Source organism: Mesoplodon densirostris, chromosome 15, assembly GCF_025265405.1.
Source record: "Mesoplodon densirostris isolate mMesDen1 chromosome 15, mMesDen1 primary haplotype, whole genome shotgun sequence".
NCBI lineage: Eukaryota > Metazoa > Chordata > Mammalia > Artiodactyla > Ziphiidae > Mesoplodon > Mesoplodon densirostris.
Window position 1 is genome coordinate 33,957,850 of NC_082675.1, and position 22,038 is coordinate 33,979,887.

The following is a 22,038-nucleotide window of genomic DNA, read 5'->3' on the forward strand; positions in this document are numbered from 1 at the left end:
TAGTTTGATAGAACTAAATTGGGATTAAAACCAGGGACAGCTACAGTTGTGATAAGAAGGTGAAAACTTCAGAGTCCTAGTAAAAACTTTAAGATGATGAATATGTTCTCAGGATCTTTTTATGGAGTTATTAAAAGCAGATGTGCTGAATATCTTAACATTTCATGTGCTTTACGTCCTCTATATTCACCTAATTAATGAAACACTGTTTCGTACTTGGTTGATTTTATAATTACAGATCACTTTGAAAATATATTAAATGTTCAAGGATAAGTCATTATACTGTTACAAGAAAGGCTGTAACAACAGTTAATTTTCTTTTCTGCTGTTAATGGAATTCTTTTTTTCCTTCATTTCCCATTTATCCTGTCTCCGACCTTCCTTTGTAAGAGATGAAGTTTAGGGGACAATCAGAACATGAGATTTAAAGGATATTTTCCTCATGTAGATTAGGCAGTGTTTGTGACAGCAACATAAGGAGAACCAAGTGACAATCATGCAGATAAAGGAGGAGGCAAGAAAAAATTGGAATTTTTTAGGAATGGAATTTGGTGTTTTTATCTATATTCCTTATTGTTTCCCATGCACAAAATGCCTTCTTTCCACAAAAGGTACATTCTATCAAGGCAGAAAAGTATTATCAGAGCTAATGTAATTATTGTACAATCACCTCCTCTTTCTGAACATAAATATCAACAATAAAAGGATATTTCCATTATTTTTATGCTGTAGGTCTCTAGAATGAGATCTTCAAGAGAATGGCAAATGTCGATAAAGCTGATAAAGATTTTTTTTTTTTTTTTTTTTTTTTTTTTTTTGCGGTACGCGGGCCTCTCACTGCTGTGGCCTCTCCGGTTGCGGAGCACAGGCTCCGGACACGCAGGCTCAGCGGCCGTGGCTCGGGCCCAGCCGCTCCGCGGCATGTGGGATCTTCCCGGACCGGGGCACGAACCCGCGTCCCCTGCATCGGCAGGCGGACTCTCAACCACTGCGCCACCAGGGAAGCCCCGCTGATAAAGATTTTAAGTTATGGGGCTTCCATGGTGGCGCAGTGGTTGAGAGTCCGCCTGCCGATGCAGGGGACACGGGTTCGTGCCCCGATCCCGGAGGATCCCACGTGCCGCGGAGCGGCTGGGCCCGCGAGCCATGGCCGCGGAGCCTGTGTGTCCGGAGCCTGTGCTCCGCGACGGGGGAGGCCACAGCAGTGAGAGGCCCGCGTACAGCGAAAAAAAAAAAAAAAAAAAAAAAGATTTTAAGTTATGAATTTATGAGAAATAGAAAATCCTGAGCCTGAAGAGTTTGTTCTTATGAAAAAAATTCTTATTCCAATCATCTTTTAGCCTAGCAGATCTAAAATTTCTAAATATATTCTGATATATAGTATATTTATGATATAGTAACTTCATGATATAGAATATATGATATATAGTGATTTATGCTATAAACGTAGTATTTTTAGAAATTTTAAGATTTGGCAGGCATAGAAGACTAAAATTAGAATTTTTTCATAAGAATGAATTCTCTTCAGTTTCACAGTTTTCTGATTATCATAAATTTGGAATTTAAAATTCTGTATCAGCATTATAGAATATCATTTTATTGCATTCAAGCTCTTGCATTTCCGTTTCTAACCAGAGCCGTCATCTGATCAGACACAGGCTCACAAACCTATTTATGGCATAACTATAGCCTCCCAGTGATTTGTTTCTACCAGATTCTTTATGAGGATATGTATTTCAGCTTTAATCTGCCTCTCTCATTAATTTCAAATGTTACACCTCATTTCACTGGATTTTTTTTTTCCTTGATTTTGGTGTAGATTGTGTTTTCCTTAAACTTTCCCACCGTTTCAAAATAATTTCCTGCAAAACCTCATATTTGATTGGGTTGTAACCTTAGGAAAGTAGATTCCTTGGGATTAGTGATTTTCAAAGTACTGTCAGGTGTATTAGAACCATTAGGGTGTTTATTAAAATCACAAGTTCCTGGGCCATAATGCACATCTCCGGAATAAAAACCTCTGAGTAGGGCCTAGGGATTGGCATTTTTAACAAGCCCCTCCGATGCTTCTTAGCCCCACGATCATTTGAAAGTCACTTTCCTGTAATGAGGATTTTTGCATTGAAATATCTTTCTTCTATTTTTATTCCCTCTTAGTTTCCAACTTCGAGTGTTTACCCTGATTTTATTATGAGTTTAATTACATTGTTAAACGATTCATTGGATCACTTTGAAGTGGATAAAAATTATAAAAGAACAATAAATCATTTCCCATAATGAATCCATTAGCTTTCATTCCAGTTGCTTGCGGGGAAACCAGCTTTCATTATGAACCTCACCGCTGGCAAGCATTCCATTTTAGCAGGAGGTGAATAGGAATCAATAGGAAGGTAAAACCAAATCAGACTTGTTAATTTTAGAATAACAAGAGGACGTTTTTGAGAACAGTGGGAAAAATAATCGCTAGAAATAGGTTTGATTGCCAGATATTTTATGGCTTGTAATTCTTACAGCCCATGTTTTGGGAATATTTTCTTAGCGGTTTAGAAATGTGACACGAAACACCCAGTAATACCCGGTCCCTATACCAAGTCCTTTATAAGGCAACTCAAATGGTGTCCCTGCCAGGTGGACCTCTAAGTGTAATATGAATAGTGGTGTCCAGAATTAGTGAATGGACTATGCCATGGGTGACAGAAATACAGGTGACCTCTGCAGCTAAGTATTTGCTACTCAAGCAAGAGAACAGTTCAAAGGAAGGAGCCGGGAGGTACTTAGGATGTTGTCCCTTTCTTGTGAATGTTTGGGAAGGACTCCGGGAGAGAATGGAGCTTCCAGGAGTCACTGAATGGGAGAAGGGGGTGTTTGGAAGTCTTAGGAGGGCATTTGAAGCATGAGGGCTGGACCACGAGGTCATGAATCACAGAGCAAAAGGAAGACCACGGCTCTGAGGAAAGGCCTCCAGCACCGAAGCTGGGAGACCAGGAGGGTCCTCCAAGCCACTGTTCAGAACGAGCAGGGCCTGGGCCCTTGGAGTGTGCTTACTGGGTGGAGGCAAGAAATGGAAACAGTTCCCGGCGAAGGAGCACCCAGGCTTCAGTAATGTACCACATTTATTAAAAGGCCAGGCGGAGAGACCAAGGTGAAAATAAGTGACAGGGGTGATCACAGAGAGAGTAAATGTCGAAAAGAAGAACAGGTGGGTTTTATTCTCATTTACAGTGATAAACATGGTTAGGTATACACAACTAGAGAATGCATGGATAAAACGGAGCACTCAGGAAGGCTTGTAATGTCTCGTGTTTACATATGGACAGTCTGGGGAGCAGGTGCCTGTGAGCTGACGTCTGGGTGACCCTCTTCCCCGCTGGAGAGGCCATAGGAGATGCCACAGGAGGAGGGGCGGCCGCGTGCAGTGAGGACTGTCCTGATCAGGGGCTGAGGAGGAGGGCTGGGTTTGGTCATGCACAGTACATACCCGCAGTGTCTCTTCCATCAGAAATTTCCCCAAGTGAGAAAAGAACTTTCCGAATGGCCCACAGAGCAGCTCATCTCTTAATATGACAGCAAACCTTTCCCATAAAATAAAGATACCCTGGACAGTCCCTTGACATGTATTGTTATGGGATCTGACCTGTAATAACAAAGCAGAAAGGACAAAGGAAATGGGATTCTGGCTGTAATGTTGGTATGTGAGCTCTCCAGAACTTCGGAGAATAGATCCGGTCAGCCCTAGACTCGTCTGATTGAGGCTTATCTGTCTCGTTTACTTTTTTCCCCTCTTCCCAGGGCCTTTGTCTCTGAGAAAGGGAGGAAGTTTAGTCAATTTCCTTGCTAGTTAGAAACCCCAGTAAAGGATTGGATGGGGCAGAAGATTAGAAACTGGAGGAAGTTCGAATTACCTGTGAATTTCACTGAAAGGAGACTTCCCTATTTTCCATTGATGATTAAAAGCTGCCTGGGTGTTAGTGCCTGGAGTTAGGGCAGTTCTAGCTACCGCTTAGTATAATAAGTACAAAGGGATTGTCTGAGACTTTATTCTGATTTTTTCTCCTCTCCGCAGGTGGTGCTTGGCACTTTTCATTTAATGTGAAATTTTACCCACCAGACCCTTCCCAGCTCTCTGAAGATATCACCAGGTATTTGCAAGTTGTCAGTGGAAAAGGCAGGCATGTTGGGAGTTGTGCTCCTCTTAAATTCTCGGGAGGAGGGCAGGCTTACATCTGGTAACCTTACAGTCATCCACACTGACATAGCAAACAAAAGGCAACTGAATGAGAGCAAACATCCGATGAGAAGATTTGCCAAATCATATCTGTTCCCAGTTGACTCTTTGGTGCTAAGCTGTTACTTCCCTCTGCCTGACCCTGGTGGGAAAACACGCAGAACTGAGATGCTGTCATCTACCCACCACTGTCAAATTCGATGGGATTCAGCCTTAAATGATATGACAATTCCTAGTGCTCCTGCTTCAAAACTTAGAGCAAAAGTGTGTCTTCGGATGCTTATGCCTTTTTATATAACCAGTCTGATATGTGGTGGCTGTTTTAAAAAATCACACAGGCGTGCGCACACACACACACAAATGCACATAAACACGTGCACACCTAAGAGTGTACCTTCCACACCTTCTGTATACAGGGAAGATGTTTCATTCGTTTTAGAGAAAAGGCATCAAGAAAGGAATCTAACAGTCTGGCTTGGTGACTGAGCTTTGAGTATAAGGAAGAATCTCTTTTTGAAGCCATTCTGGGTTTGCTGTGTGTCCCTCTAGGCCTCTTCTAATGCTTTCTGCTTTGGAATCCTTGGTTTTCTCACTGTGTTTCGTAGTAAGTTTATAGCCAGTCAGAGTGATACTGTGCAGTGTGGCCTTACAACCCTTCTTGGCAGACTTTTCAGGAAAGAGAAATTACTCAGAAAGCTTTAGTCACTTGCTATGATGAAAAATCATTTCAGCAGACATGTTAGGAGAAGGGGAAAAACTAATTCCAGAAGATTTCTTTTATATTTTCATTAAGTCAAAAAACAATTTGTAATTTCTTATATAAAGATACTTTTTAGTAGTCGAGGAACTATTTAATTGTAGCTAATTTATGGTTAGAGAGCGTATATATACCTTGAGTTGGAGTCTAGTGCATGATTCCTTTCCATTTGTGTCATGTGTGTAAGGCCTGTGAAATGTGTAGAAATTTTTATATCTGGATTACATGGCATTTACTTATATAATCAGCTTAAAACCGTATTTAGAGGGGACCTTAACACTTTATCATAGTCCTCAGCTTCAACAGATTAACGGTTCGTTTCTTATGTGAAAGGTACAAGGTATATTTTATTCTTATACTCGTATGCTGGGCCATGAAGACTGTTAATAAAATTCATCAATGTTCCCACTTACCTTGGAGTCTTCTACTGTTAGTATATCTGTCAGTCTTAGAAGCAGAATAACAGGGAAGGTAAAAGTCAGCTATTAAGGGAGATATTTGCATATGATATTGGCAAAATTATATGGAAGATGTTTCATAGTCCCCCAATTTAGAATTGTTTACTTCTAGTGATGAGATTTTAAGGTAATAATTCTTCAAAGTTAGTCTTCGTAACGGTTGAATTCTAGGAAGTTATCTAAAGAAAAAAATGAGACCTTGACCCAGGAGAAAGGTCCCCTCATCAGGAACGCAGGAAGTTGCAAGTAGTGTTCACGATGGCACAGCCGTTGAGTTAACTGCAATTTGTCTTGGTCGTGTGGCAGGACCTTTCATCTAGATAGCAAAATGAGACTTCCTTTAGGTAGTTGGGGCCTAATCATTATATTTAAGAGCACCATTTTTTTATTATAATTTCCCCCACCAGAGATTTTGTTTGACTTTCAACGTTATCTTAATGTTAGAGAGATAGTCTGTAGATTTCTTTTACTCTGTGCCTCATCAATGAATCCCTGTATTATTATGAACTTGCCTCTAGATGCCCTTAAATATTGTATTTTGTAGCTAAGTTTCTTCCCCTAGTATTTAGATCCAGATCCAGATACAGATGCTAGACAATGTGTCCTAGTGGATTATTCTGCAGGGAGTGCTTGCTTGCCGCCCACTTTGTACTGGGCCGTCTCCTTTCCAGTCTCCTAACGCTGGCTTTCTGCCCGTCCTCTGGCTCCTGGAAGGTACTACCTCTGCTTACAGCTGCGCGATGACATCGTGTCTGGCAGGCTGCCCTGCTCCTCTGTCACCCTTGCCACGTTGGGCTCGTACACCGTCCAGTCAGAACTGGGAGACTACGACCCAGATGAGTGTGGCAGTGACTACATCAGCGAGTTCCGCTTCGCGCCAAACCACACAAAAGATCTAGAAGACAAAGTCATCGAGCTGCACAAGAGCCACAGGTTAGCGGCAGGAGGCCCGAGAGCGTCCGTTTAAGCTGTGCTCGGTGGGTGGGCATCCCCTGCACCACCTGCTTCCCCCGGGACTGAAGTCAGTGCCTTAAGGGTGGGGCCCAGCAGAGTGAGGTTCTGGACCTGGTACAGTTCTGGGTAGTTACTCTCCTACTCGGGATGTCCTTGTGATGTTTCTGCTAAAAGCCATTTTCCTGCTATTCTCCCCCCGCCTCCCCCAGAGTACAAATCTTTTGGTGCCTCTGTGGGAACTTGCAAGGGAGCTAAGTGGAAAATATTATGGCTCCACCAGGTTAAAAAAAAATAAATAAACAGCATTGTAATACCTCTCATTTTTTCTTATCAGAGGCATGACACCCGCAGAAGCAGAGATGTATTTCTTGGAAAATGCCAAAAAGCTCTCCATGTATGGGGTGGATTTACATCATGCCAAGGTATGCATTTTTTAAACTCCAGGCCTTCTATCTAATTTTATTTAACAGTGTCCAGGACCCAGCTGTCACAAACGTTATATGCCAAGTACTGTGTATGCCCCGTTGTGACGCCCACCAGGCACTCAGAAAATTCATGTTAAATTTTAGAAACTCTCTGTAAAGTTTAGATACTGTGACAAATAATCAGTGCTTTGAAATATGATGATTATTTTGAAGTTCAGTTAAAATTAACCAGCCAGGCTAAGATTGCCTAGCCTAACACAGTGGTTCACTTTTCCTGGGAATAGCTTTGATCCATCTTCTGAGCTGATAAAAGCTCTGAGTCCCAGAATAGCCCTGCTCTCCACTTCATCGCTGTCACCTTTTTATTTTATTTATTTTTTTGCCTAAGTTGTCCTTTAAAGAAAGAAAAAGAGGGAAGAGATAAGATAAGAGGGCAGGGAGAACTGGAGAAGCACTATAGTTTTGGGTTTGTTTTGTTTTGAACTTTCTCAGTCACTGTGTGTAATAAAATGGTTCTCCATCCTTAAATACAGCACATTAATTGTAGTGTTTGGTCAGTTTATTTTCAGGACATTCTCTGTAATAAATAATTCTTCTATAAATAAATCCTCTCTGCCTGTACAAAAAAAAGAAAAGAAAAGATCGCCTAGTCGATGGATGAATTGTTGAGGCTGTATCTTGGTTCCAGAGTCTTGTGAAGTGAGAAGTCAGGATTGGACTGGATTGAGGTTGGGAGGATGTATCAGCAGCTTTTACTCCATGTCACACTTTTTCCAGAATCTCTGTATTTTTCAATAGTGAGAGAGTGAGCGTATGGACTGTTAGTCTATTATCTGAACAGCTGTGAATAGAAGTGCTGTGGGAGCAGAGGCAAGGTTTCCCAAAAACTTCTATCGGCAAAACATAGGAAATGTGTTAGGCTCCTAGGGATAGATTCTGGTACTTCAGCAGCACTGAAAAGATCAGTACTTGGAGTTCGGGGACAGCTTCTTCTGATATGGGCTGACACGATGATGTCGCTCCTGGGTGAGGATGTGGCTTTACTTCGGGCGGACAGGGTGGCCATGATCACACAGTCCGGGGCTCACAAGAACATGCACTTAACAGGCTGCCAGCCGAGCGAGTGTCTTACACAGTCAAGTTTGGGGCCAAGAAATGAAGAGGGTTTCAGCCAGCTTTGTTTAGGCAAACATCTCAACAACCCTGGGGACCCCTAGGAGGAAAATCTATGATCTCTACGTTCTGTTGATGCTGCATTTGGGGACCTGACAGATTGAAAGTGAGTTTGGACAAGAAGATGGTGAGGATCAAATGAACGCAGGTCGAATTGGTCGTGTCTGTGGATCATTTTGTACATCACTCAGGGTGAGCACTTCTGAGGCCTGAAGGCCTCAACAAGAGCAAAATCTCTCAGAATTGGCTAGGGCTCACACCAGGGGTGCTGGTACGGGAGAGCCAAGCTCGTTGACATTTGTGTGTAATTACAACAACAGGTGTAGCTCTGTTTACTTGCCAGTTAATTATTACATGTTTTCACTTACTTTGTGCTCGGATAACATAGCATTTTATAGTTTATGCCAGATATAAGGTAGGATGAGGATTTAAAAAGAAAATAAGGACACGCACTAAGATTGTGTTTCTCTTAGAGTTCTTCCCTACGTGGCTAAAAGATGAGGAAACGACAAAAATGAAGGTAGCCTGGAAATTTGAGTGACTTGAAAGCTATTTTTGAGTCACATTACACACGACGACTCACTTACTGCCCAGGGGAAAATAAATAAATAGATATAAGGTGAGGGCCTCCATTTAGGAGAAGGGCAACTCAGCATGTATCTGTGTTCCTATCAGGAAAAATGAAATCACTTAACATGGCTATAGAGACTGAATTAAAATACATGGCTGCTTTGTCATTCAATAATGTGATTTGAAATTATGCCAATTAAAAAAGAGAGAGAATTAAGGAAGTGCCAATGCAGCCTGTGATAGGATTTCATGCGAATACTAAGTATAACAAATGATTTGGTTATGGACTTCATTTTCTCATGCAGACGCCCTCCATCATTTCAAGAAGGAAGTTTACTGAATTAAATTAGAGCTAATTTCCGGTAATAAGTGAGATGCTTCTCTTCCATTGATAGTATTGAAAGGCCCTGAGCTCTAGGACCTAGTTAGAAATTCTGAACTGTGATCTTGGATTCCACAGCTCTGTATGAAGAATAAATATCCATATTAGGTGAAGGTCCCTTGGTTTGGAAAACCTGTTCTAAGTGCTTTGGTTTTTTTCTTAGGAAGACTGTCTGCTTGTTTGTCATTTAATGTCACTCTGAATAGGCTCTGTCAGAGTCATTTATTTCATATAAGGTTCTGAAATGTAGTTATAAATCCATATCGGGTATCCCGTGGACCAGGAGATAATAAAGGATGAGAAAGATGGAACAGTGATTTTAAGTTAAGAAAATAGTACCTTCGTTTATTTTAATTAGGACAGGCTGAGGCTGTCCAGGGCTTCCTTCAATGCTCCCTGCTAAAGGGAGCATTAAATATGTTTATTGATAGGGAAACACGTCCCCAAGAAAGACCACGGTTATAGCTTTTGATACAGAAGATTTATCAAGCTACTACGTCAATGCTATGGGCTGCGGCAGTAACCCTGATATCAAAAGTATGCTTTTTTTGGTTGCTGTGCCACGAATGAAATGGAAACGTTCATCAATTTTAAGCTCCACTTATTCCTGCCATTTTCTTTCTTCGTTTGCCTTTTCTTCCGGCAAACAAGTAGTGGCTTAACACGTGTTAGGTAGGCGCTGTGCTGACCACGTGGCCAGGTCAGCAGGATAAACAGAGGCTGCTCTCCACCAGCCTGGGTCTGGAGAAGGCAGAGGAATGGGGTTAGTGGCAGCACCGCTGGCTCGGGCTGTGCTGGCGATATTAATGCTGTGGGGACCCGGAGAAGTGTGTGTGGGAGACGGCAAGGGAGGATGCATCGCAGGAGCCTCCGATCTTCCCCACAAACGGATTCCACTTTCTTGTGATTCAAAGATACTAAGGAGCGATTTAAAGTAGATAATAATGGAAGAGGTTGTAAATGCCCAGGGTGCTTCCTACACTTATGTTCTTCATCACAAAGAAGGTGACTCAAGGAGCCGTTATTCCAGCAGCCCTGCTCATCATGCAGACATTTCTGCTCAGGACCTGGGGGGTCGCCTGTGTGGTCCTGGGAGCAGATCGGCTAGATCTCAGGGTCCATCGTGCCCCCCACCACCACCACCGCCCTACTTCCAGCATCAGGTCATAGCTCTGTAAATTGCTCTTTCAGGTTAAAGCCCTTGATAAATGGTGGTAGAGCCTTTGAATTCCCCTCAAATCTGATTATGTTGTAATATCCTGCCGTCAAGTCCTTCCACTTCTATAGAGTGATTTTCGTGTCTAGTGGAGTGATACGTTTCCAAGGAAAAACATTTCATTTTAAATCAGTTAAATTGTATGTGTAACCTCACAGTTCCCAGAGAGGGACCAAAATATTTATTTCTGATTCTGGAAATGTTCATCTTGTGCTTTGCACTGGTGAGATTTAGGAAGTCAGTCCCTCCCACCCCCGTACAGATGAGTCAGAAGCCCCCGTTTGGATTCTTTCATGTCTCCCTCCCCGCGTTTGCTGGGGCTGCAGTGACTCAAAGCGGGGCAGCCCCGCCGATGATTGTGTCTCAGACCTCAGCTTCACCTCCACGACACCCTGCTTCCAACAGCCAGTGAGACACCGGGGGGTGGGGGACCGCACATCACACCCAGCACTGCCTTCTGTGCTTTGTTCTTACCCCACTCCAGGCCACCACAGATGTTCACTTTACCCTGATTTCACCGGGACACAACATTGAGGGGGCGTAGACTGCTCGTGGGGTGTCTCCTGAGCTTTATATAACATCTCTGATGACCTCGGGGACCCCTCATTGCACATCTCTAGGAGGTGACCGAAAGATGGACTGTGCAAGCAGCAAAACAAAGTTGCAGATATAGCACGATCCCACTTTTGTTTTAAAAGAAATCTATAAGCATATATTAAATGCATCTGTATTTATGTATGTGAGCCAAGTGGTTAAGTGAGCACCACTGGGCGGTGAGTGTGTGTTGGGGTCCTGTTGGGGAGTACGCTCTTACTTTAAAAAGACTATTTTATATTTGAATTTTACCCTGACAGTAATGGCATACAAAAGGAGAATCAAGGGCTTCCCTGGCGGCGCAGTGGTGAAGAATCCGCCTGCCAATGCAGGGGACACGGGTTCGAGCCCTGGTCTGGGAAGATCCCACAGGTCGCAGAGCAACTAAGCCCGTGCACCACAACTACTGAGCCTGCACTCTAGAGCCCGCCAGCCACAAGTACTGAAGCCCGTGCACATAGAGCCCGTGCTCCGCAACAAGAGAAGCCACCACAATGAGAAGCCCGCACACCACATCGAAGAGTAGTCCCCACTCGCTGCAACTAGAGAAAGCCCACAGGCAGCAACGAAGGCCCAACACAACCAATCAATCAATCAATCAATCAATCAATAAAATTAAGTTTAAAAAAAAAGAGAAGACTTTTTTTTTTTTTTTTTTTTTTTTTGCGGTACATGGGCCTCTCGCTGTTGTGGCCTCTCCCGTCGCGGAGAGAGAGAAACAAGACTTTTTTTTTGCGGTACAAGGGCCTCTCACTGTTGTGGCCTCTCCCGTCGCGGAGCACAGGCTCCAGACGTGCAGTCTTAGCGTTCATGGCTCATGGGCCCAGCCGCTCCGCGGCATGTGGGATCCTCCCGGACCGGGGCACGAACCCATGTCCCCTGCATCGGCAGGCAGACTCCCAGTCACTGTGCCACCAGGGAAGCCCCCAGAGAATCAAGACTTTTTAAAGGAGCAAACCCCAAAACACTCATCGGAAAGGATGGGGGTCTCTGTGTTAGTGTACGTATTAGTTAAAAGTCCTGCCCCTGGAAGCAGGCTGCCCATATTCAACTGGGATGGACACTTAACCTTTCTGTGCCTCAGTTTTCTTGCCTGTAAAGTGGGAATAATAATAGCAGCTATCTCAGAATTATCCTAGTGAAGATGAACAATGTATGTGAAGTGGTCAGAGCCGTGCCTGGCACTCAGTAATAAGAACTGAGGCTCTGATCGTTACTGTTACTAACACACCTTCACCTGGGTGACCTTCTCTGTGTGCGGTGTTGACATGCTGTGTAAGTCCAAGATACCTGGGAGAACAGAGTTTACACTAACAAATCTCCATAGTGATAAATATCTTCATCAAAAGGCTATTATTTAGTGGTAATAGTTTTTAAGTGCTACAGTACTTTTCATATTTAGATTAGAGCTGCAGGTAGTTAATTATAGGTTCTGACTTGGAGGCTTAAGTAGTGTACCCACCATAAATGGAAATAGGTGAGATGCTCATCCATCGTTTCTTGCTGCCATTTTCCAGGATTCTGAAGGAGTTGAAATCATGTTAGGAGTGTGTGCAAGTGGTTTGTTGATCTATCGTGACCGACTACGCATCAACAGGTTTGCCTGGCCAAAGGTTCTAAAGATTTCATACAAACGGAGCAACTTTTACATTAAGATCCGGCCGGGAGAGGTAAGTAGACCCCAATTTGCATGTACGTTGGGAAGAAAGTTACCAAAGAGCAAACAAAAATTTAAATTCCCTGCTCACACGTTCTGAACATGGCAGGACATAATGAGTTATAGCTAAATGCCTAAGAGAACTTATTGTAGGTTTGTCCAATACATAGTAATAAATAAGATATTCTCTTCTTTTTTATTGTGTTGTTCTAGTTTTTACCCACTGCATACATTAATTGAAAGGCTTTTCTTTTTATATATTTCAGTGGAAAATCAAGATTCATGAATAATGTTTTGTATTTTTCAAGCTGCGGTATAAAAGAAACTCTTAGTTGCTAAACCTCTTTGTGAATAAAGAATAGATTTCTTCCCATCGGTCCTGTTGATCTGTCTCCGTGTCCCCTCTCTTGTCCTGCAAATCTGATAGTACCCTAAAGGGAATAGCTTAGAGGTAACATGCATCAAAGTATAAGAAAGATTAGAACAAGTGACACTGGGTACAAATTATGCAAGTTCTGTAGCCTAATGTATTTCTCCCCTTTGTTTTTCAATCAGAGAGGCTAATGAAAGAATCAAAATTGTTAATTAATCCTTGCTCCTTAGGCAGAAGCATCCATCCATGGTCAGCTTATGTCCTCCTTAGTGGTTTGACATATAGTAAATATCTGCTGTTTTCTCATAATAGATAATAAATATGTCCAAGTTCTAATTAGTGTAGTTAATATAATGGAGGCAGTTGAAGCTCTAAGACTGCAGCTCATTTAGTTTCTGAACATTTTCTGGTACAATATAGAATTATCTCCTGTCTTCAAAATTAACCTCACCACTGGTGGAAAACACAATTTAAAAATCACTGTATGGGGCCTCCCTGGTGGCGCAGTGGTTGAGAGTCCGCCTGCCGATGCAGGGGATACGGGTTCGTGCCCCGGTCTGGGAGGATCCCATATGCCGCGGAGCGGCTGGGCCCGTGAGCCATGGCCGCTGGGCCTGCGCATCCGGAGCCTGTGCTCCGCAACGGGAGAGGCCACAACAGTGAGAGGCCCGCATACCGCAAAAAGAAAAAAAAAAAAAAAATCACTGTATGGAATATAATGTACAGCATGATGACTGTAGTTCATAACACTGTATTGTGTATTTGAAGTCGCTAAGACAGTAGATCTTAAAAATTCTCATCATAAGAAAAATTTGTAACTTTGCGTGGAAATAGATATTTACTAGCCTCATTGTGGTGGTCACTTCACAAAATATACAAATATCAAAGAATTATGTTGTACATCCGAAACTAAAATAATGCTAAATGTCAGTTATATCTCAGTACAAAAAAAAGTTTAAAGAATAAGACTATAAAGCAAGCAATCGTGTTTAACGTAAATATAAAATCAAACTTGCCTATGAATACTGAAATATTCTACGAGCTTTTCATATAAATATCTGAAATTAAAGTCATTTTTTAATATTTCCTAAAGATTGCATGTTAAACTTATAACCAAGGTATGTTTGATTTATGAAACATTAAGTGAGCATCTGTATATTGCCAAGCACTGTGTTGAGCATTGAGAATAGAAAGATAAATATGACCTTGTTCCTGCCCTATAGGGAGTTTCTGTTTAGCAGAGAAAACTCACACACTTGCAATTACAGCATCACGATGCAAGTGTGATAACATTCCGTAGACGTGAAATGAGCGTAGGTGTTGTGAGAGGCCAGAAGGGGAAGTTGGAACAGTGCATCTTGAGACCATAGTGAGCCGTGGGAACTTTAAACTGGGATGTGACATACTCGATGGATATTTTGGGATGAAATTCAGCAACTTAGTAATGTGATGTGATAGGACCTAAACTAGGGCAGAGGCTGTGGGAATAGAATGGAAGAAGCACATTTGAGAGGTTTCAGAGGCAGAACCAGTAGGTCCTGGAGACAGGATGGGGGAAGGATCAAAAGAGGAACGAAGAAAGTCCAGAATAATCAGAGGGTTTTTGGTTTGCATGAGCGAAGTCAATGGTGATGATACTACCAGAGAGAAAAAGGGAGAATTTCAGAAAACAAGATTGAAATTCCTTTGGGACAGATTTGGGGTGGGGGTGATCCTTGCATAGTAAGAAATATAAGATTTAAACAGTGTCATCAGCTGTATAATACATTTTATTCAAAGCCTTAGGCCTGGAAGAAATTACCAAGAACAAGGAAGTTAGAGGGGAAGAAATCCTAAAACAAAAACTCGGGATAATACCACTTTTTGAGGGAGGGGTAGGCAGAAAAGGACCAGAGGCAGATGAGGAAAAACAGCCAGAGAAGAGAAGAAGGGCCAGAAACAGTCATCGATGATAAATAAGGAAGATGAGATTCAGGGAGCCTGGTTCACCAGCAGTGCCAGACGGCACAGAGGAGGTGCTCCGATGGGAACTAAGGGAAGTGTTGACCTTGACGATCAGGTCTTGTCGCGACAGTAAGAGTTCGGGAAAGAGTTAGAACCCCCGGCGGGTAGCGGCAAGGCGAGGAGTGAAGCAGCAGCGGCTTCCCTTCCTGACACTTAGCAGTGATTCTGGTTCCGCAGAAACACGCTCAGAGAAAGTCGGTTTTCCCCCCTTTTTTACAACCATATTCATAGGCTGAGAAGAATGAGTGAGAAGGAATTACTGGGGGCACGAAGGCTCTGAAGTGGTTGGAAGAAGTGGATACAGAGCACAGAGAGAGAGAGAGAAACTTTCAAAAAGTGCTGGGATCTCTCTCATCTTTGTGCTGAGCAGGACAGAGCAGTAAGAGAATCTATCCTCCCGGCTTCCCGCTTCTTCCGGGAAGAGCTAGCTGACTCTTCTGTAAAACCCCTGGCCTTAGCATGGCGTGTCGTCCATGTGAGATGCAGGATGAGTAAATGGAGGATGGTTTAGTCAAGGTCCCTTCCTCTGGCTTGTCGGTTGACTGGGTCCATTGGACGGGGGTGAGTTTCATGACCGTCCCTGGACAGGAACGTCAGAGAGAGGGAGAAAATGGGGAAGGCAACTGCATTTAGAGCCACCTGTGATGCATTTCCCCTTCTCCCCCTGGCCAGTCCCACTCAATGAACAAGAAACAGAGGTCCAGAATAGCTAAAGTTCACATACCTCGCACAGGACCCCTTCCCTTGATTCTTTGCCACATAAATTACTTTTGCTGTCGATTATACCAGTAGTCTGGGGGGTTTGAGCTCTTTTGGGAAGCCTTTTACTGTTTAAGATGATTGCCCTCTGGTGGCCTGATGTATCCTGTCTTTAGAAAATAAAAAAAATTTATTGAGTATCTGCCATAGTAATATTAAAATATATTACTCAGGAAGTTAGCTATCTCACCCTGAAAAAGCAAATGGCCGATGGAGTATCATCTGAACTCTACGTGCTGCAAAATATGAAAATGTGTTCTCCCAACCCCTGACCTTATACAGTCGGCCCTCCTTAACCCAGGGTTCTGCATCTGTGGATGCAACCATGGATTGAAAATATTCGGGAAAAAAAATTCTAGAGAATACCAAAAAGCAAAACTTGAATTTGCTGCATGCAGGCAACTATTTCCATAGCATTCACGTTGTATTTCAACTGTTTACCTAGCATTTACATTGTGTTAGGCATTATAAGTAATCTAGAGATGATTTAAAGTATATGGGAGGGTTGCATAAGTTATATGCATATATAGTATGCTATTTTATGTAAGGGATTTGAGCATTCACAGATTTTGGTATCCACAGGGGTCCTGGAACCAATCCCCTTTGGATACTGAGGGACGACTGTATAATATTGAGAGATGTTAGCATTTAACATGATAATCCATATTAGAATGCACAAATAAAATCAGCAGTATCTGATACCAAGTCATCAAATACCTAGGATATGTGCATATTTCCAGACCAGATACAAGGAGAAAATGTCATCCTGAGAATGCTGTAGACTATAAACATTTTATTCATTTCTGTGCATTCCAGCTGAAGTCATGATGTCAGAGAGAAACTATGAAGATTAGGCTTAGAAATCAGATCAGGACAAATTGGTCTCTAGAAGGAATACAAATATTCTTCTTTTTTTGCATTTAGTTTTCATAAGATTCATCCTTGTACGTGAAACATTTACTACATGCATAATGTGGTTGTACCTGCAGCATTTTAAGGAATAGATATGAGATTTTTTTATTTTTATTTTTTTTTTGCTGTACGCGGGCCTCTCACTGCTGTGGCCTCTCCCGTTGCGGAGCACAGGCTCCGGACACACAGGCTCCGCGGCCATGGCTCGCGGGCCCAGCCGCTCCGCGGCACGTGGGATCCTCCGGGATCGGGGCACGAACCCGCGTCCCCTGCATCGGCAGGCGGACTCTCAACCACTGCGCCACCATGGAAGCCCGAGATTTTTTTTTTAATGAGTGTGTATAGCATGAAATCTGTGTATAGCAATTGATTTAGGGAGTAAAGAAAAAATTTGTGGGTGGTATTTTGACTTTGTATATTATTTGCTTTCATGTTATTTATGGTTTCAAACTTCACTCTACTCTTCAATATGTCTTTTAAATTTAGTTTGAACAATTTGAAAGCACCATCGGGTTTAAGCTGCCCAACCATAGAGCGGCCAAGCGTTTATGGAAAGTGTGTGTGGAACACCATACATTTTTCAGGTGGGTAGAGATCATTTTGGTTTTTCCTAAGGAAGAATTAGAATGATTGGAATCACCTACACTGATAAAAGGTTGTTGGAAAGAAGAATGTGACCACAAGATCCTTTCTATTCCTTCAAGTTTGTTGCCGCCAGATTTCTTGATAAATCCTAAAAGAACTTCTGACTAAATCTGAAGGATTTTCCTTAATTTGTCGGATACTTATCTGTCTCATCTCCCCTTCATTATCTTTAGTGGTTTTTCATTATTTTTCTAGAACATCCACTTCCGATGTCCAATCCATTCCTTACTCTTTCAGTAGCTTCACAATACCATGCACCCCTTTGCCCACATACAGTAAGTACTAAAACCCTCAGATTCGTGTCTACAAAGTAATAAATTATCACTGTTCTTCACTAACATCGCCTACTTAATTGCTCTCTGGGTGTGTAGAACCACAGACTCTCCAGCCCCATAGGATGTTCAAATTCATCTAGTCCAACTCCACCCCTGGTTTGCTTCTAGCCTCTCTACAACATCCCTAGTTGATATACACTGTGTGAAGTGGTTTTTTTTCCTTATAAAATCAGGTTCACTGAATGGCAGATTGGGGGTTCAACCTTGAGTACAGAAAGCACTTTACCTTTCAGAACAGAGTCATTAAGTTAGCATTCTTAGTGTGTGGCTTAATAGTCTTGCTGATGTTTTTCCTTTAATATCTCCAGACTGTTGTTACCAGAAGCACCTCCAAAGAAGTTCCTTACCTTGGGTTCCAAGTTTCGTTACAGTGGCAGAACACAAGCCCAAACCAGAAGAGCTAGTGCATTGATAGACCGCCCAGCCCCTTACTTCGAACGCTCGTCCAGCAAACGTTATACCATGTCTCGCAGCTTGGATGGAGGTAGGCACTGCTCCCCTTAATGATCGCTAGTGGCTACCGAGCAGCGTGAAACCATCGTGAGCCTTTGATGGACATAGGTGTTCTGGGGTAGCGTGAAAGGAAGAGCACTTGTTGGTCTTCGGCTGAGTGGCCAATTTTAGCCAGCCCCCGCAAAAAGGTGCCTGTGTGAGTCTAATGTCTGTTCTTGGTAGGTTTATATAAAATCACACAAAAGAATGGTACTTGGGGAATGAAGTAGCTTTCATAAGCTGGCACCCTGAATTTGGAGAAGGGTGCTCTCATTCTAAATATAGTAATCACATACTTATAAGTAATTTGTTTCTCTTTTCAGCAGATGGTAAATGATTATCAGGTTTGTTTTAGATGATTTGTTTCCGAAAGAAAACCATGCGTTAGATTTATCTCTGTTTCTTTAAAAATGTTATGAATAAAGTGTGACTTTTATCAGTCAGTGAATAATAGCTGATAGAAAGGATGACATTCAAATAACAGAGCAAAGGGCGCTAAGGAAATTGTCCTGGTTAATATTAATTACTACACCAGATGGACTGGGAGAGCGTTGCTGTGTAAATGTTCTCTACCGTTAAGTCAGATGTGTGAGTACCACAGGGAGAGAGTCACTGAATCACTTAAGTAGCATTTTTAAGGCATAATAATGAGTTTTTAGTGGGCTTTTGTTTTGTGGAGCAGTCTTCTGTGGCTGTCCAGAGTTACATGCAGATATGCTTTCTGCTCCAAGACATGGCAGCTATAGGAAAGTCGGAACCTCTGTGTCCGTAGATGTGAAACCCACAGACACCGAGGGCCAACTGTATTCATTGTACTATGTATGCCATTTTGTGTAAGGGACATGAGCATCCGTGGACTTTGGTTATCCACAGGGGCCCCAGAACCATTCCCCCCAGACACCAGGGCACGACTGTGGCCAGACCTCTGCCTCCTAATCCAGAGCGCCTTGGGGGTGAGATGTTTTATAGGAGACTTATCCTGGGCACATAAAAAGAGAAGTTTCTAGCATGTGTATACAATTTTAATAATAAGCAAAAGCATAAATAGAAACAAATAAAAGTTACAGGTGCCTGGTATCACCTCCCTCCTGACCTTTTTTGCTGCCCCCTCGCCATGGAGTCTCAGTTCTTCCTTCCATTTTGCCAAACCCCGATGTGGCTTGTAGGGAAGTGAACTCCCTGGATCGCCTGATTTAGAAGACTTTACTCTCCCAAAGGGATGCTTAGAGGAAGTAAAAATTGTGTTATGAGTGCTGTATCGTTGTTATAAATTATATTAGTGAAGTTGGAAGAATGCTCACCTAGCGTAGATAAGTTCAGACCGATGTCCAGACCGTCTGTCTGTACAGCGGTGGGTGGATGATGTGCTGTCTGCAGGTCCCAGCTTTAGTCGTCATCTGTAAGGTGGGATCAAGGCCACCTCTGACAGGTTGTTGCGAAGAGTGAATAAGACGTAGGTGAAAGCAGTCTTGTTACAGATGTAATCATAATGATCTCATAGGTAGGTATATTGATAATCATTCTTTAGGCTTTTGTGAGCTGGCCTAGGAAGTCAGTCTTACCATTCTCTACCTTCTATAACAATGTCCCGTTTTTAGAATCTCTGAGAGCCAAACTTTTGGGAAAAAATGTTTATTAGGACCATTTTGAGTCAGATTAAGATACTGAAAAATTCACATTGACAATGACACTTTCTCTTGGCGGCGCCTCACCTCCTCTTCCTTGAAGAGTCTGTGTAAACTAGTGTGTGTTCTCTAAGTCATTGTTGGAGGAACTTGTGTAGAATCCCAGCTTTTTTCCCCGAATGTCATCCACTCTGTCCTGCAATGTGAACCCAAGGGGACACATTTGTTGTGAATGTTGTTTTCCTTGTGACCTTCTGTGTGATAATGACTGCTGAGAAGACAGAAGACAATTGTGAAATCAATGTACTAATTCCATGCTGTCTCTTCCTCCCTGCCCAAAAGTGCTGTTAGTATGTGTTGTCTCTCACTCTTTGGGGTCCTGCCAATTCTCGTATGTTTTCTGTGCTGCTGCTCGGGGGGCCATGGCTGCATGTTGGAATAGAAACTGCTTTTTGCAAGGTTGCATCTTCTATTAGAACAGCCTAACAAGCCTTTTAGGAAACTGTGTCTCCTATGAGCTTTTTCATCATCAGTAAGAGATGTAAAATATCTTAGTGAAGGTATTTTAGTAAAATGGTTTACTATTCAAAGGATTTCAGAGTTTTTTCTTACATTTATGTTTTAAACTTCCTAAAATATGAAAGCAGATTAAATTTTGCCTATGATTTGAAAAGCAGCCTTTCTAAATTTCAGTAAATTTTATGGTACCTAAAACCTAAAAGAATGAGTACCACATTTCAAAAGTCTAACTAAATTAAGCATCTCTTTCACTAAGACATTTTAGCTGGGACGAGAGGCTGAGTGTTCTCTCTTATGTTTGCGTGCTTTGCACTTGCATGAATTTCATTAGCAACATTTGTCTTGTTTTCCCAAAATACTAGAGATGAATGAATGTATGCATATCGTGGTAGTCTTTTTAAAGCACAGTAGAAATTAAAACATTTCTGCACTTCAGTTGAAAAGAGTTACCATCTGAATTCTTTCATCTCTGCCCAGATGGTTACTTTTCATTATTACTTATGTAGCTTTTATATTGTAGAAGTGATAGACTTTCCAAGCACTAATAATAGTAGTAATAGTAACAATAATAAAAAAAACATTTCAGTGCTCCTTAATGAGTGGCACTTCCAAAGCTCTGTTTAAAGTCAAGTGCACTAGGGCAGTTGTCTGTCTACTGTTGTGGAACTTGCCCCCAAGTGTCTGGTGCTGGTGCCCCGCCTGTTACTCTGTGGGTAACAGCCTCAGTGGCCACTCAGCCCCCCATCCTTCCACTCACCTCCACCCTCACACACGTCCTCACCAGAGAGCCTGAGAGTGGATGGAAATTATTCTGGTGGCTTTGAGAGATGAGCATTGAAATCACGCTTAAACGTAGTTATGGGTGTCCTAGAAAGATGAATCTGTGGCGTTGCTTAGATGAGAGTACCTGCAGGGCTGACCTGTCTTTTGAAGAGAAACCTGGTATTTTATAGGGGTATTTTTGCTGTAATGGGAGCAATGGGTGGCATCCGTCTGTCTTCTGACTTAACTGTTTTGGTCTTTATTTCTCCAATTGTATTTGCTTTTAGCATCAGTGAATGAAAACCATGAAATATACATGAAGGATTCTGTGTCTGCTGCAGAGGTTGGTACTGGCCAGTACATAACAACAAAGGGCATCTCTCAGACCAACTTGATCACCACTGTGACTCCGGAGAAAAAGGCAGAGGAGGAGCGGGACGAGGAAGACGACAGACGGCAAAAGGCCGAGGAAGCCACACCAGTCGCTGCCGTACGGCCCGAGGGAAAGGTACGTCTCCCCGCTGTCTCCCCGACCTGTGCACTCTCTAAAGAACTCCTGAATAAGACTGAGGACGTAAGCCAGGAATGTGAATAAGACTTAGGCTAATTCGTATCTCAGCATTAGTCACCTTCGTGTTGTCAACTTTTAAATTAGTAGGTCCTCTGTCAGCACTTTTCCTCTGCAAAAGCCCTTTCTAACTTTCGGGAGATTCTTATTGAACAACTGAGGTGCTACGTGAGACTTTGAACAGCTGTCCTGTTCAAAATACGTTTGGTAGTGAATTACACTTTTCTGTTTGGGCTCACAATTCAGAACTGTCACTAAAGCTGTTTTCTTTGTTTCTGGCCCCATCCTCCTACCCAGGGCTGTGTGTTTGTCTAGATGCACAGTAATTGCTTTCCCCTCTTCTGACTGCAGGTAGCTGAGTGACCACAGCCTGCGTACTTATACACTGTTTCCACTGTTTCTCTCTCTCAGTCTTATCATCTTAACCTAATCATCAAGGTAGCCAGTGGATGTGCTTTGGAAAAGGGATATTAAGGTCGAAGTTTGCAAGGGAAGGCGGAGGGTGAACTTGGCAGTGATTTCTCCAGGGTGTTTTATTCATTGAACTTGGTCACTTCATTTCATCCAAAAGTCAATTTATTTTTAAATATTATGTTTATTTCTGGAGGTCCATCACTATAAAGCAACCATTGA

General features: G+C 42.5%; 1 protein-coding gene across 5 annotated transcripts in view; it reads left to right on the forward strand.

The window, feature by feature from the left end:
- EPB41L3 (erythrocyte membrane protein band 4.1 like 3) overlaps positions 1-22,038 on the forward strand; it is a 141,114-nt gene that overhangs the window by 91,697 nt on the left and 27,379 nt on the right. For all 5 annotated transcript variants that reach the window (XM_060118985.1, XM_060118981.1, XM_060118983.1 and 2 more), the window contains exons 6-12: positions 4,064-4,139; positions 6,155-6,373; positions 6,729-6,816; positions 12,272-12,424; positions 16,946-17,043; positions 17,748-17,923; positions 21,125-21,345. In XM_060118985.1, coding sequence (XP_059974968.1) covers positions 4,064-4,139; positions 6,155-6,373; positions 6,729-6,816; positions 12,272-12,424; positions 16,946-17,043; positions 17,748-17,923; positions 21,125-21,345 — 1,031 coding nt within the window. The remainder of the gene's footprint in view (positions 1-4,063; positions 4,140-6,154; positions 6,374-6,728; positions 6,817-12,271; positions 12,425-16,945; positions 17,044-17,747; positions 17,924-21,124; positions 21,346-22,038) is intronic.